Genomic DNA, 12,122 nt, shown 5'->3' with positions numbered 1-12,122 from the left:
TGGAGACTACACTGGTAATACTCCTAAGTCCTTCTGAGTCAAATGAATAGCAAACCAAAAGCAAGGTAATAAAGTGATAACAAGATTTTGTCATCCAACATCCTTACACTCTCTCAGATGTGACACTAGCTGTGCAATGAGACACCATTTCTTTCTTCTATCAGCAATGTCTGTTAGAACTGGCATTCTCCTTTGTTTGTTCATTTCATATTTCACACCAAAGCTAGAGATCATGAATGTGAAGCACCTGTTTGCAGACTAGTCAGTAAGCTCAATAGTAGAGGATATATCTATCGTGAATGAGTCTTAAATACTGAAAAATTAGATATGTATAAATAAAACTGTTGGACTAATGCCCATGTGTTATCTATAACTCCTTCAATATATTTCTATTTAATTTATCAAACTGTGCTTAGTATCTGCCTGTTCTTAAAATTTTATGCCAGAAATTATGATTCTCAATTGTTTCATAACTCATATCCATTTATATTTACACAGAACCAAACAATTTGGGATCTTCTAAAGTATCTTTTTATTCAAATCTACTTAAAATAACTAAGCATGGTTGATCCAACCTATAATTCTAACACGTGGACTGCTGAGACAAGAGATGGCTGAGAAGGTCAATTCCAAGATGAATTACCCAATGACATGCGGACCAGCCTTGGTTACAAAGAAATCTACTAAACACAATGAAGTCACAGTGGGGAGACAATAATTATTTCAAGGATCATTTATTTAACTTTTTTTTTTTTTTACAAAATACAAGGACTTGATCTGCATGAATATAGAGCATATGAAAAATAATGCATTTCTGCTGAGTCTAATTGTCAGACATTCAGTTTCTCATCTAACTCTTGAAGAATTAGCTTTGTTTGGCACTAGGTTTTATATCATAAACAAGGAGGAAGAAAGTTTTTCCCTGTTAATTGAATCAGACCCATAAACATCAACACTTTAAAGATATAAAATCAGACATCTGCCACATAAGACTTGTTCGGCAAGGTAACTGATTTGCCTATGATCCTAAGAGAGGAAGGCTGGAGAGGAGCTAGGTGTGTTCTCTAATGTATCTGCAGCAGTTGATAGTCAATGCAACAGAAGATTTGTTTTGTCTGTGGTACAAGGGTATGTCCTATCAGACGCTACTGCATTTCCTCTACTTGAACACAAGTAAGCACATACTGATTATCTCTGTCTGACAAAAAAAAATGTATAAAAATACAAGAAGCTGGCTGTGTTTGTCAATTGGGAAAGCCTATTTTTATCAGCTAATATGAATGCATTTGCTAATTAGTGAAGACAGGAAAATGACTTAGGGGTAATATATACAGTGTTTCAGTACATTTTATATCCACTTGGTGATTTCAGGCACTGTTCAAGATAAACTATTTCATGGATTAACTTGATAGCAGTTTAATTTTCAGTGCAAGCAAAAGCAAATACCTGCCCAGTGTCACACACATGACCTGGTACAACTGGAATGTTCAAAGCATTTTTATTTTTAACATCTTCACTCTGGAGACATCTTGAGTCAAAACGTCTTATCAAGTTTGCTCTTGGTAGCAATTTAATTTTCAGTGCAAGCCAAAGCAAACATTCGTCTCCCTCTCTGTTATATATAGGAACAAATGTATTTGGAATACGTTCACTTTCTCCAATTTCAATGTGGAAGCATCTTCAATAAAAGGCACTTAGTGTAAACCTTCTATCAATCATGAGAAACCGACTTGAGATGCCTGCATTTAATTACATTAAGCAACACTGCCACAGTCATCTGCCATGTAAACGATGTTTGGGTAAGGTTTGCCATCACAATGGTGCTTTCCTGAGAATGGAGCTGGTCTCTGTATGTATCATAAGTGTGCGTGCTCAGAACTGTGGTCACTATCACGGCTGTCGTCATTTGCTAGTGAGTCCCCTGTCTGCTGGAGGGTGGCTGCACCAATTCCTGACAGCTCTGACGGAAGAAGCGTTCCCTTTTTCACATTCACCAGTTCCTTTTCTCGGGCAGCAGCTCCTTGCTGTCCCCCTTTGACCCGCTTCCACTTCATTCTCCTGTTCTGGAACCACACTTTCACCTTCAAAGAGAGGGAATAAGTAAGTCAGGCAAGGCAATAGAACCTAGCTTCTCAAGCGCCTGCGCACAGACATCATGATGAGCATGGTTTTTTTTTTTTTTAAAAAAAAAAAAAAAAACATTTAGGACTGCACATTTAGGACTGCAGTGAGTCAGATTGCATGTGAGTCGTAATGGAAAAAGCTTAGTACATACAAAGAATTACCATAAATCCCAACACAAAACACAAAGTTACAAATAGGCAAGAAAGTTTGCCCGGAAGCATTGGAGGAGTGAAGTTTCTCTATCAATCAAATAAAATATTATATTTATCTCTGTTAAAGTTTACATATTCTCTGAAATTCATCTTTGACTTGACTGTAGACTATTTGCAGGTTGACCTACTGATAAATCTGCTTCTGAAAGGCACTATTTACTATGAATGTCCCTTAACTTGGAAAGGCATAAATTTTATGTCTCAGCACACCCATTCAGGTCAATGGAAAAAAAAATCATACTTTACCTCAGTAAAGGACCAGAAGCTTCTTGATTTCTATGGAATTCTATCCCAATAAAACTATCGTGAAGAAAACTCTCAAGCTCACCACTGTTTAAATGGGACTGTCTGCTGGACCTGGCACAGTTAGTTTCCTGATACTCTACAGGAAGTCTGTTTTTACTGGTCTTCTTTCTGCCCTTGCTTTTTTTAACATTTACTTCTGAAATACCATTTAACAAATGCCAAAAAATGCAGCCACAGTAAAACTTCCTCAGTATTTACCTTGCAACCCTTCTGGGTGGATACCTAGAAACCTCCTCAAAGGACTCAAGAGAATGTGACAATCCAACCTCAGTTAAAAAAAACAAAAAACAAAAACAAACAAACAAACAAACAAAACCCAGTTTCTCTAAGTAAGCTTTCCTATTAATTTAGGTCATGAATTCATATTGATTAACATACTTCACAAGATCTAGATTTGTCAGCGTTTTTTTCTAATAGGACTACTTACTATGTCATTATTTAGCATTTTAAAATATTTCTGTGAACGTGAAGCATCACCATGTTTATGAACACTTCTTTTGTTGGTTATTTATCCTTCCTGGTCTATATTCAATTCTTTAAAATTAATTTTTGTATTTTATACATTTTTTGCAAGATACCCTGCCCCACTTTCTAAAATAGTCTATCCCTTTCCCACAACCACCATTTCCCTGAGTTATAATTCATGCTAAGTATTAAACCTTCAACAAGCTCCAATACCTCTGACAAAAATACTTTTTTCATATCTGATAGAAAAATACCTGATTCTTCTGTATCACAGACATTTGAACATTTATCATATTCTCAATTTATACTAACACTGCTGCAGAGAAAAGACGAGAACAGTGTTCACCTTTCAAAGATGTTGGGATATTACACTGCTTCACTGAAGCTACTAGAATGTTTTCAAATATTTGCACAGTGAATTAATAGATATTTCAGAGCTCCAGCCTTTAATTTTGTCACTTTAATTACTAATTGCAATCATGCACATATTAATCCATTTAACAATGCAGAATCATAAAGTATAGGAAAAAAGATTTTGATTTAATAGTTATCTCTATGATGCTCACATATTATTACATCTTACTAACCAAAAGGTAAGTAATTCCCTTTTATTCAGTAACTGTAGGGAGACAGACAGCTTGACTCTAGTAACTATTTGTACACTATTTATAACACATTTTTCTGTTTTTAATATTTTAATTTTAGAGTGAGGATATTAAAGGTTAAGTGACTTTAGTAAAAGTCATATTATACGAAAGGAAAGAACAGTGTGTAATGCAACCTTGGGACTCACGTAGTTCTCTGTGATGCCTTTTTTGCTCTCTTCTTTGGTATGTGCTGTATTTCAAACTCTTATTCAAGATATAAAACAGCAATGTGTGTGAAATAAGTGAACTCCATTGATATAATTACCATCATTCACCTACTTGATTTAATTAGGTTTGTAAATACCAGACTATTTTCCTGTAGTATAATTCCTATACATATTTATACTACTACTCTAGATAATTACCTTTGCAAACCTGACATTCTGTGTTACTTCAGTGCAACAGGGACCTGCATTCAGCTACGCAGCCTTTCTTCACCTTTGTGTGTGCATCTCTCTCTCTCTCTCTCTCTCTCTCTCTCTCTCTCTCTCTCTGTGTGTGTGTGTGTGTGTATGTGTATGTATGAGAGAGAAATGTTCGTTTTGAGTTACTGTGTATTGACCAAGCAACTCTAATGACTTATTGCTTATTGTTATAACCATAGACTGATGCATTTTTCAACTCTCATCAGACAAGTGTCTCTGTGCAGTAGATAGTGATTAACAACAAAATTTTAAATAGATCATGGTAAAGAAAATAATAACCCTAAATGGAATATATATCATTCACTCTATCCTCCCAAAGCTCATGGTTCATTGCCAAATAGTGGAGAGTAAGCATTTAAGAGTCACAAGTTGTAGGTAACTACAAGGAAACAGTGTCCTCTAATGTAGCAGCACAATTATGCACATTAACTTGCAATGATTTTGATAGCATGTAGAGGAAGTATGCAAGCCCAAGACTGACTAAATACCAACATGGAAAGTAGAACTGGGCTTGAAATTCTAGCCACAGTAATGAAGCTATTGGAAATTTATCACTTCTGGGAGAGGGAGACAATTTTCTCTATGAGTGCAGCTCATGATAGGCTAACTAGGCCCCAGTAGAAGCCCACATATGTGAGAATATTTGGTCTTGACAGTTTTATTTTTCTGTTTGTATTTAAAAGGATACAAAACTGGGTAAATAGAACCTGAGAATTAGATCTGGAAAGATAGAAGCACTGAGTATAACTAAAACACATTGTTTAAAATTCTTGTAAAAAACTACTTTTCTAATTTATAGAAGATATTTGTGAATAATAAATTCATCACTGACTGTAGTTGAAGCTTTTGATATGTATGAGACTGTGTTAGCTTCATATTTAAAGATTTTTCTTTAAATGTTTGCTGTTGAAGCTGTTGCTAAAGATAATTTATGATAGGGGTTTCATTTTCTCAGTGGTAGAGGGAAGGGCACTGCACTGAGCTCTATCTGCATCCACTTGCAGAGCACACATGACTGTGTTACCATGTCACAAAATTAATTGAAGAAATAAATCATTTTTCCTTTTTCTGATAACTTACATTTTTTCTTGGGTAATCTTGTTCCTCTTTTCAGTTCCTGTTTTAAGCAACAAGAGTAGAACCCTAGCTTCTAAGAAAGTGGTTTTATTTTTCAACAGTTTTGCACACAAATGAAATCTGAAATTGAATAATTTAATTAGAATATCTGAAGTTTATTATTTTATCAGTACCTCAAGAGTGACTTTTACCTTTATTCTGCTATTTATTCTAGAAAGTGCTAGGCAAGTGAGGGCTTTTTATATTTTCTTTTCTTCAAGTTAGCTGCTAAGATAGAGCTCCAAATATATGACCTAATGATTCAAATAAAAATTCAATCCTTTTCCATAAGAAAGGAAGTAATGAAAAGGATGTTAGTTAAAATAACATGAACCAAACCTTATATTCTCTTCATGACTTTGTAGGATAAAGAAGCAAAAGAGTAGTTCAACAAATTCTTCATAACAAGAAATAACTACCGCAAAATAAAGCTGGCAGTGGTCATAGCTAATGTGTGAGAACCTAATTAAACTCTTTACCTTTTGGGTTATTTTATCAAGTTTCTTTATTCTCCCATAGTTGATAAACATTTAATATTGACATTACCTGGATGATCAAACAAAATTTGTATAACCATCCTTGACAAGTATCAGAAAACAACTAAAGACTTTTTATGATTGTTTCAGAAATCTCTTCTATTGTTTTATTTTTGTTGCTTTGTTTATATTAAGACAGGCTCTCACTATACATTAAATCTATCCTATAACATACTATGTAACGCAGACTAGCTGCAAACTATTGCCTCTAGTCCCCCAGCCTTCCAATGACTGGGACATCAGTCATGTACTACTAAGTCCAAATTTAGGAATCACAGTTTTCCTATCTTCTGTGAACATATTGTTCATATGAACATTCTGTGTGAGAAGAACAGTTTGTATTATTGATGAAATGCTGACTCCCAGTTTTTTACTTGGCTTGCTAACTTATTTTCATGACAGTTTTGTATACACAATTGTCTTGGTCCATAGAATTCTACAAGGAAACAAAATTAAATATAAATTTACAGCGTTAATTTCCAAGGTTCCTATAGGCCTGCTGATTGTTGAAATGTCAATAAATCATAATTCATGTTTATATAACATCACAATGTAGGCTTTTTGGAGAGAAAAACAGACGAAATACTAAACATCTGCATCAAAACTGAAAATTTCAGTATCCTATCCAGATGTCTTAAAACAGTTCAGATTTGTGACGTTAATATGCTATTTTCATTACTATCTAGGCAGATAAAACAGCATTTCCATTATCTAACAAATAGAGTCATATCTTTATGATGAGAAAACATTCAAAGAATATTTCAGAAATATAATTTCAAACTTAATAATGCAACTCGTAGTCATTAAATTTGGCCAAGGTGTTAATCTGATGCACACAACATCAGCAGGCTCCAAGGAGGCACCAACCAGTAGGTCAGTGGCATCATCAGCATGTAAACTAGAGAACTGGAATCATAAAAATTCTAAATTAAAAAAGAAAGAAAAAGAAAAGAACTTCTCCTTCTGCATTTTGTTGGGACAGTCAAGGTTACATCTAGTTAAAAGATGGAGTCCTGCCCTATCTAAAGGCATCTTGCAGCAGTGACTGGGCTCTCTGCCACTCTTGCTAGGGTGCAACAAATGTGAGAAGAGGGTGAAAAGGCCTCTAAGGCTGAAGACTCAAGGTCAGTGCTCCTTTTACTTTAGCACAGAGCTTATGAACTTCTGGCTCTGTAATTTTGGTTCTGAATTTTCTATTTTCTCTCCTTATGTCTTGTGATTTATTCATATTAATGTGTCAGAGAAGTTTACTATCTCTCATATTTTTGAACAAAGTAAATTTAACTCTTCTCATCCACAGTCAAACAGCATAATGAGTGAAAAGCAAATCACCAGAGAAGCGAGAATAGAAAGCCATCTCAGTAACTCTTTGTCTTGTGAACACAATTGCATCTTATACACACCCACACACCCACACACACACACACACACACACACACATCACCAAACACATGTACTAAATCTGATAAAACAACTGCTAACCGTCATCTGAGTAAAAGATAAATCGAAAATAAAGGAACTCATCATTTTGTAGGTAAAAAAAAATATATACTATTGAAAACTTACTAGGATCCAATCTAACTAAATTAATAATTTGGGTAACTTATGCAAGAATTCACTATCATGAATAATTAAAAGAAATGTCTCCAAATTTGTAAATAAAAATCCTCTTGTACATACCACGTTTACCACAGTTTATACTCCATTCCATCCCACAGTCATTTTCTCAGTTTAGTAGTTCTCAACTTTCCTACAGCTACCACCCTTTAATACTTCCTTCATCTTGTGGTGATCCCAAACCACAAATTATTATTTTTTGCTCCCTCATAACTGGTATTTGTCTACTTTTATGAATTGTAATGTAAATATCTGTGTTTCTGACGGCCTTTGGTGACTGTTCTGAAATGATCATTCAATTCCCAGTGGGGTCAACACCCTCAGGTTGAGAACCACTGTTCTAGGTGAGGTCAAATCATGTTTGGCCTTTTTAAAATAGCTGGCATACATAAAAAGCTTTGGTCATTCTACTTACTCTAAATGACTTAAACACTGCTGGACTATGGAGGGGGAAGCATTCTAAATCACTGGTTATGCAGATAGTCCTAAGTGATCTATCACTAGCAACTTGTCTAATCATGAAAATAACTCACCAAATAGCTAAACACATTCATAAAGATGTGCAAAGGGACAATATATAAAAATTCAATATAAAGGACTAAAAATTGCATATATGGTACAAAAGATAATTCTTATATGAACAAAAATGTTGGTATTTCAAAAATATGAAGCAATGGACTAATAATGATTTATGAGTAACAATGTATATCAAATGTCTCTCACTTCAAACAATGAAACCTAATTCAAGAAGGTGTCACTTTCCTTTATCTCAGCAGAGATGCCATGGATTGCATGTGTTGACTCAAACAATTCCAGCTTATTTACAAGATTGCACTATTGAACCTCTGTTCAGCCCTGTGAAGTGGAAGTATCTCCATTCCTACGCTTGATAGTCTACACTCTATAAAACATCTCATTTCCAGTAATTTAGTTCATCCCTACTGCCTCTGTCTCCCTCCTTTCCATTTCATGTTACTAAAAGTCGGGCAGGGAATTACTACATCTGGATAGAGAAAAAAAAACAAGAATAGGTTAGTACAGCTTAAAATACTTTTGATATGGGGATCCTTATGGTGGACCTGTGAAATGTCCCAAATAGCTCTGGCACTGTTGATCTTGTAGAAAACATGAAGTTATGTCAGGAACATCTAGCTGTAAGTCAGAACCAGTAGGATAACTAAACATATTAATGTCCTACAAAGCAAAACTATGAAATCAAACTACAACTTTGTGCCTTTTAGCCTTTGTGCTAAGGCCACCATTCTTATATAATGTAAAATAATTTTATCTAAGAGCTATTTGTCAAATAGAGTCATGTCAGAAAGTAGGCCTCCTCCTTCTTGCTGAAAAGAATTGAAAGATATATGTAAATTCTATACTCTGTGCCGCTATAGAGTCCCCTGACATGACATTTAGTTATGGAAGAAGTGTGTGTGTGTGTGTGGGTGTGTGTGTTTCATATTAATAAGTATGAAACTCATTTAGGAGATTTTATGACTGTTTCTCAGGTAGGAACTATGAAATTAACTTGCTGAGAGATGTTTTACCATTTAATATGTCTCACATTTTTCTAAGAAAATACCTACATTGTTAAAAACCTTTATAAAAACATCCATGAAAAAAAAATCCATGTGTCTTTCTATAACATGTGACTCATATATTAATCAATGATATAACTATGGCAAAATTCTCTTTACATACTCTGTCTACTGCACAAGTACACATTTTATAGGCAGTCACAGAAAATATTAATATTAAAGAACAACAAATATTCACCTGATTGCATAGTAGGTTTTAGAAAATTAATAATAATTTATCCAAGTAATTCTGCTATGAGTTTAAATATTACAGTTTTCTCTCTACCTATTATAGTGAATTATTTATCTGTGTTTGAGTACTGAAATCTTCTAATAAAATCAAGAAAATATTAATATTTAACAAATGCAATTACACTTAGGATAAATACTAAACAATGTATGATTAGATATGTTTTAAAAATACATAGCTACTTTTCTAAATTTTATTTAATTTTAAAATATGTAAAATTAATCTGTGTAAAAGGAATGAAGAAAACACAGAACTATCTAATTAAAACAAAGATTTGTAAGAATATATAGGGTCAAGATGTGGATGGCATAGTGAACTCATTTTGCTGAAATCACAACACTGTGAAGTGATAGGATATTTATGTTGTAGCCTAAACAGTTGCCCTCTCCCAATTTATACATAGATACTCAATATGGTGACAATAGAAGTGGGCTCTTTGAAATATTAACTCATAAAGGTAGTTACTTTTGAATTACTTCTCATGTGAATTACTTCCCATTACTCAGATTAACATTACAGTAGTATCTCCAGAGAGCTAGCTATCCCTTCAGCCATATAGAGTCTGAGTGGGATAAAGCTCCACTCCCACCCCACTACTTCTCCCTTCATTGCTCTGATCCTGGACTTTTAATTTTCTGTAATGGCAAGAAATGTAAGTGGCCAATCCTAAACATTCCTTTTACTTTTTTTTTTCATTTCAAATTTGGCATTTTATTTCTCTAGATGTTTAGTATTGAAGAAGAATTTAAATTCTAATGAATATATTATCTTTTCAGTTAACCTACAACTGCCAGAAGAGAAGGGCAGAGTAGGAAACAAAATGCACAACCCCAAGTTTTTAAATGTTTGAGAACTTGAGTATTTCTCCAAGTTTTTGTTTGTTTGTTTGTTTACTTGTTTATTTTTATTTTCTGGTTCTCTTGTAAGACTATTGCTGGCATACCCCGAAATTACTTCTAAGAACTATTTCCACCTAAGCTTGGTTGGATGGATGTCTTTGAACAAGAGACATTGGTAAATACGGGATAAACAAAGCTTAAGGAACCCTCCAGAATGAAGTTTCCTCTCAGTATTCCTGGGAGCTTTTGTCCCTCTCTGAAGAACCCTGGGTTAGCTGATTAGAAGACCAACTGTCTGAGAATAGCTTCAGACAGCATTTAGCACTGGATCAAAGACTGCAGTTCTGGGATAGATCTAAGAAATGCTGGGAAAACCATTCTGAAAACCAGATGCACAAACTTGTAAATAAACATAGTGTGGGCTGTTTTGTGAATGCATTAATATTAGATATAGTTCATTGCACAGAAAAGACAAGCTGACTTAAAATTGAAGTGATATTGAAAAACAGTATGATTTGAAATAGGGTACATATATAGCTGTTCCATATAATTCAATAGATCATGTCAGTTAGAAAGAAAGAATAATTATTGAAAATATCTTCCCCATTTTCATTAGTTTACAAAACCTCTTTTAAACTTAATTTGCTCTTAGACAAGTATGAAGCTGATTTTCTCTGGCCAGATGATAAAAGATGATGGGTCACTGCTTTGAATAAGCAGAGAGTTTTGTCTTTGCTCTTGATAAGAGCTCAGTACTGTATCCATCATTGGATAGATGGGAAGTCAACCCTAGTTTCCAATTTCCTAAAACATTAGGGTTTTCCTGGAATTCATGGTTTCTACATAAACTAATATGTAATTTTCCTCCTTCTTTACTTTTCTGCTCCCAGATAAATACATAAAAGTAGATCAGCTATATGATGATATAGATCTTGGCTCCTACTTTCTAAAGTGCCAAATGCTACACATTCACAGAGGAAACTCTGTGTGTGATTTGGGCAAAGAAAATGTGGTACTCCAGAGCCCAGGAACTAGTCATAATATTTAATAATATATAAACTGCCAATAAATAAAACCACATAAAAGTTTCTCTTTGTATATTTTCTCTAACCAAAAATAACCTACAGAATATGAAATATAAAAATTAGCAGAAAGGAAGAATATGATTTAAGAAATAGATAAAATTACTTGCTATCATAAGACATGTAGTCATGTGTCCACACCCTGTTGGTATTTCCCAGTGGGACTTCTGGAGGAGGAATGTACAGTGAGAGAGGAAGTAAAACTCTTGCCTTAATAGCCCCTGGTATAATGAGCACTGTCCATAAAAATGTTTGCATTTGTCTTTCAGGAATGTTTCTCTAGCTAGCGAGATTGTTAACCATCTGCAAGCTGGATTCTTCTAGGGTAAATATGAATTTCTACAGAAAGTATTCTTTGAGTGCTAACAGAACAAGTTATTTTCCATCCAAGTAAAATCCAGTAAAGGCATGTATACAGCAATTTATCTCATTTAGTGCTCATTAATTGAACATATGGATCATTACTGCTCAAAGCATTCTTTGGGTGGATAGCAGACTATTGAATTTCCAGAATAAATACCTTTTTAAAGTATTTTAATTAATAGAGAGTATTTTCCAATGATCTATGTATTTTTTTCTGCCAATCACTACCCTGCCTTTTGAACATATGCTACAACCCTGATTATTTCAAAACATGTGAGAGTAAATGGAGGGGTAGGAGTCATTTCCAGATGAACACATTTCAAAGTCAGGGACCTGCCAATTCTTTATCACCTCCTGTGGTTACCAACAGCAACACATGCCGAGAATACAAGGATAGTGAGCTGTGGCTTTGTAAAACTTGTGTAAAAAATAAACCATCAAGAGTTGTTTGGGTTTCTTATGCTATTTAGTTTTAAAGGTTAATGTTCTATTGCAACATGACATGGCCTATTCTGACCTCTACAGACAACTAACCTTTTATTACACCAAATGAGGAGTGCTTA

The 12,122-nt window shown here is 34.3% G+C and overlaps 1 protein-coding gene across 1 annotated transcript in view; it reads right to left on the bottom strand.

Annotated features, from left to right (window-relative positions):
• Positions 1-717: 717 nt before the first annotated feature.
• Positions 718-12,122, bottom strand: part of Meox2 (mesenchyme homeobox 2) — a 60,237-nt gene continuing 48,832 nt past the window's right edge. The window contains exon 3 of the mRNA XM_031356736.1: positions 718-2,081. Coding sequence (XP_031212596.1) covers positions 1,857-2,081 — 225 coding nt within the window. The 3' untranslated portion in view covers positions 718-1,856. The remainder of the gene's footprint in view (positions 2,082-12,122) is intronic.

This window comes from Mastomys coucha, unplaced genomic scaffold (assembly GCF_008632895.1).
Source record: "Mastomys coucha isolate ucsf_1 unplaced genomic scaffold, UCSF_Mcou_1 pScaffold6, whole genome shotgun sequence".
In the NCBI taxonomy this organism is placed as follows: Eukaryota; Metazoa; Chordata; class Mammalia; order Rodentia; family Muridae; genus Mastomys; species Mastomys coucha.
The sequence above is the reverse complement of the archived record's forward strand: the minus strand, read 5'-3'. Positions and strand labels throughout refer to the sequence as shown.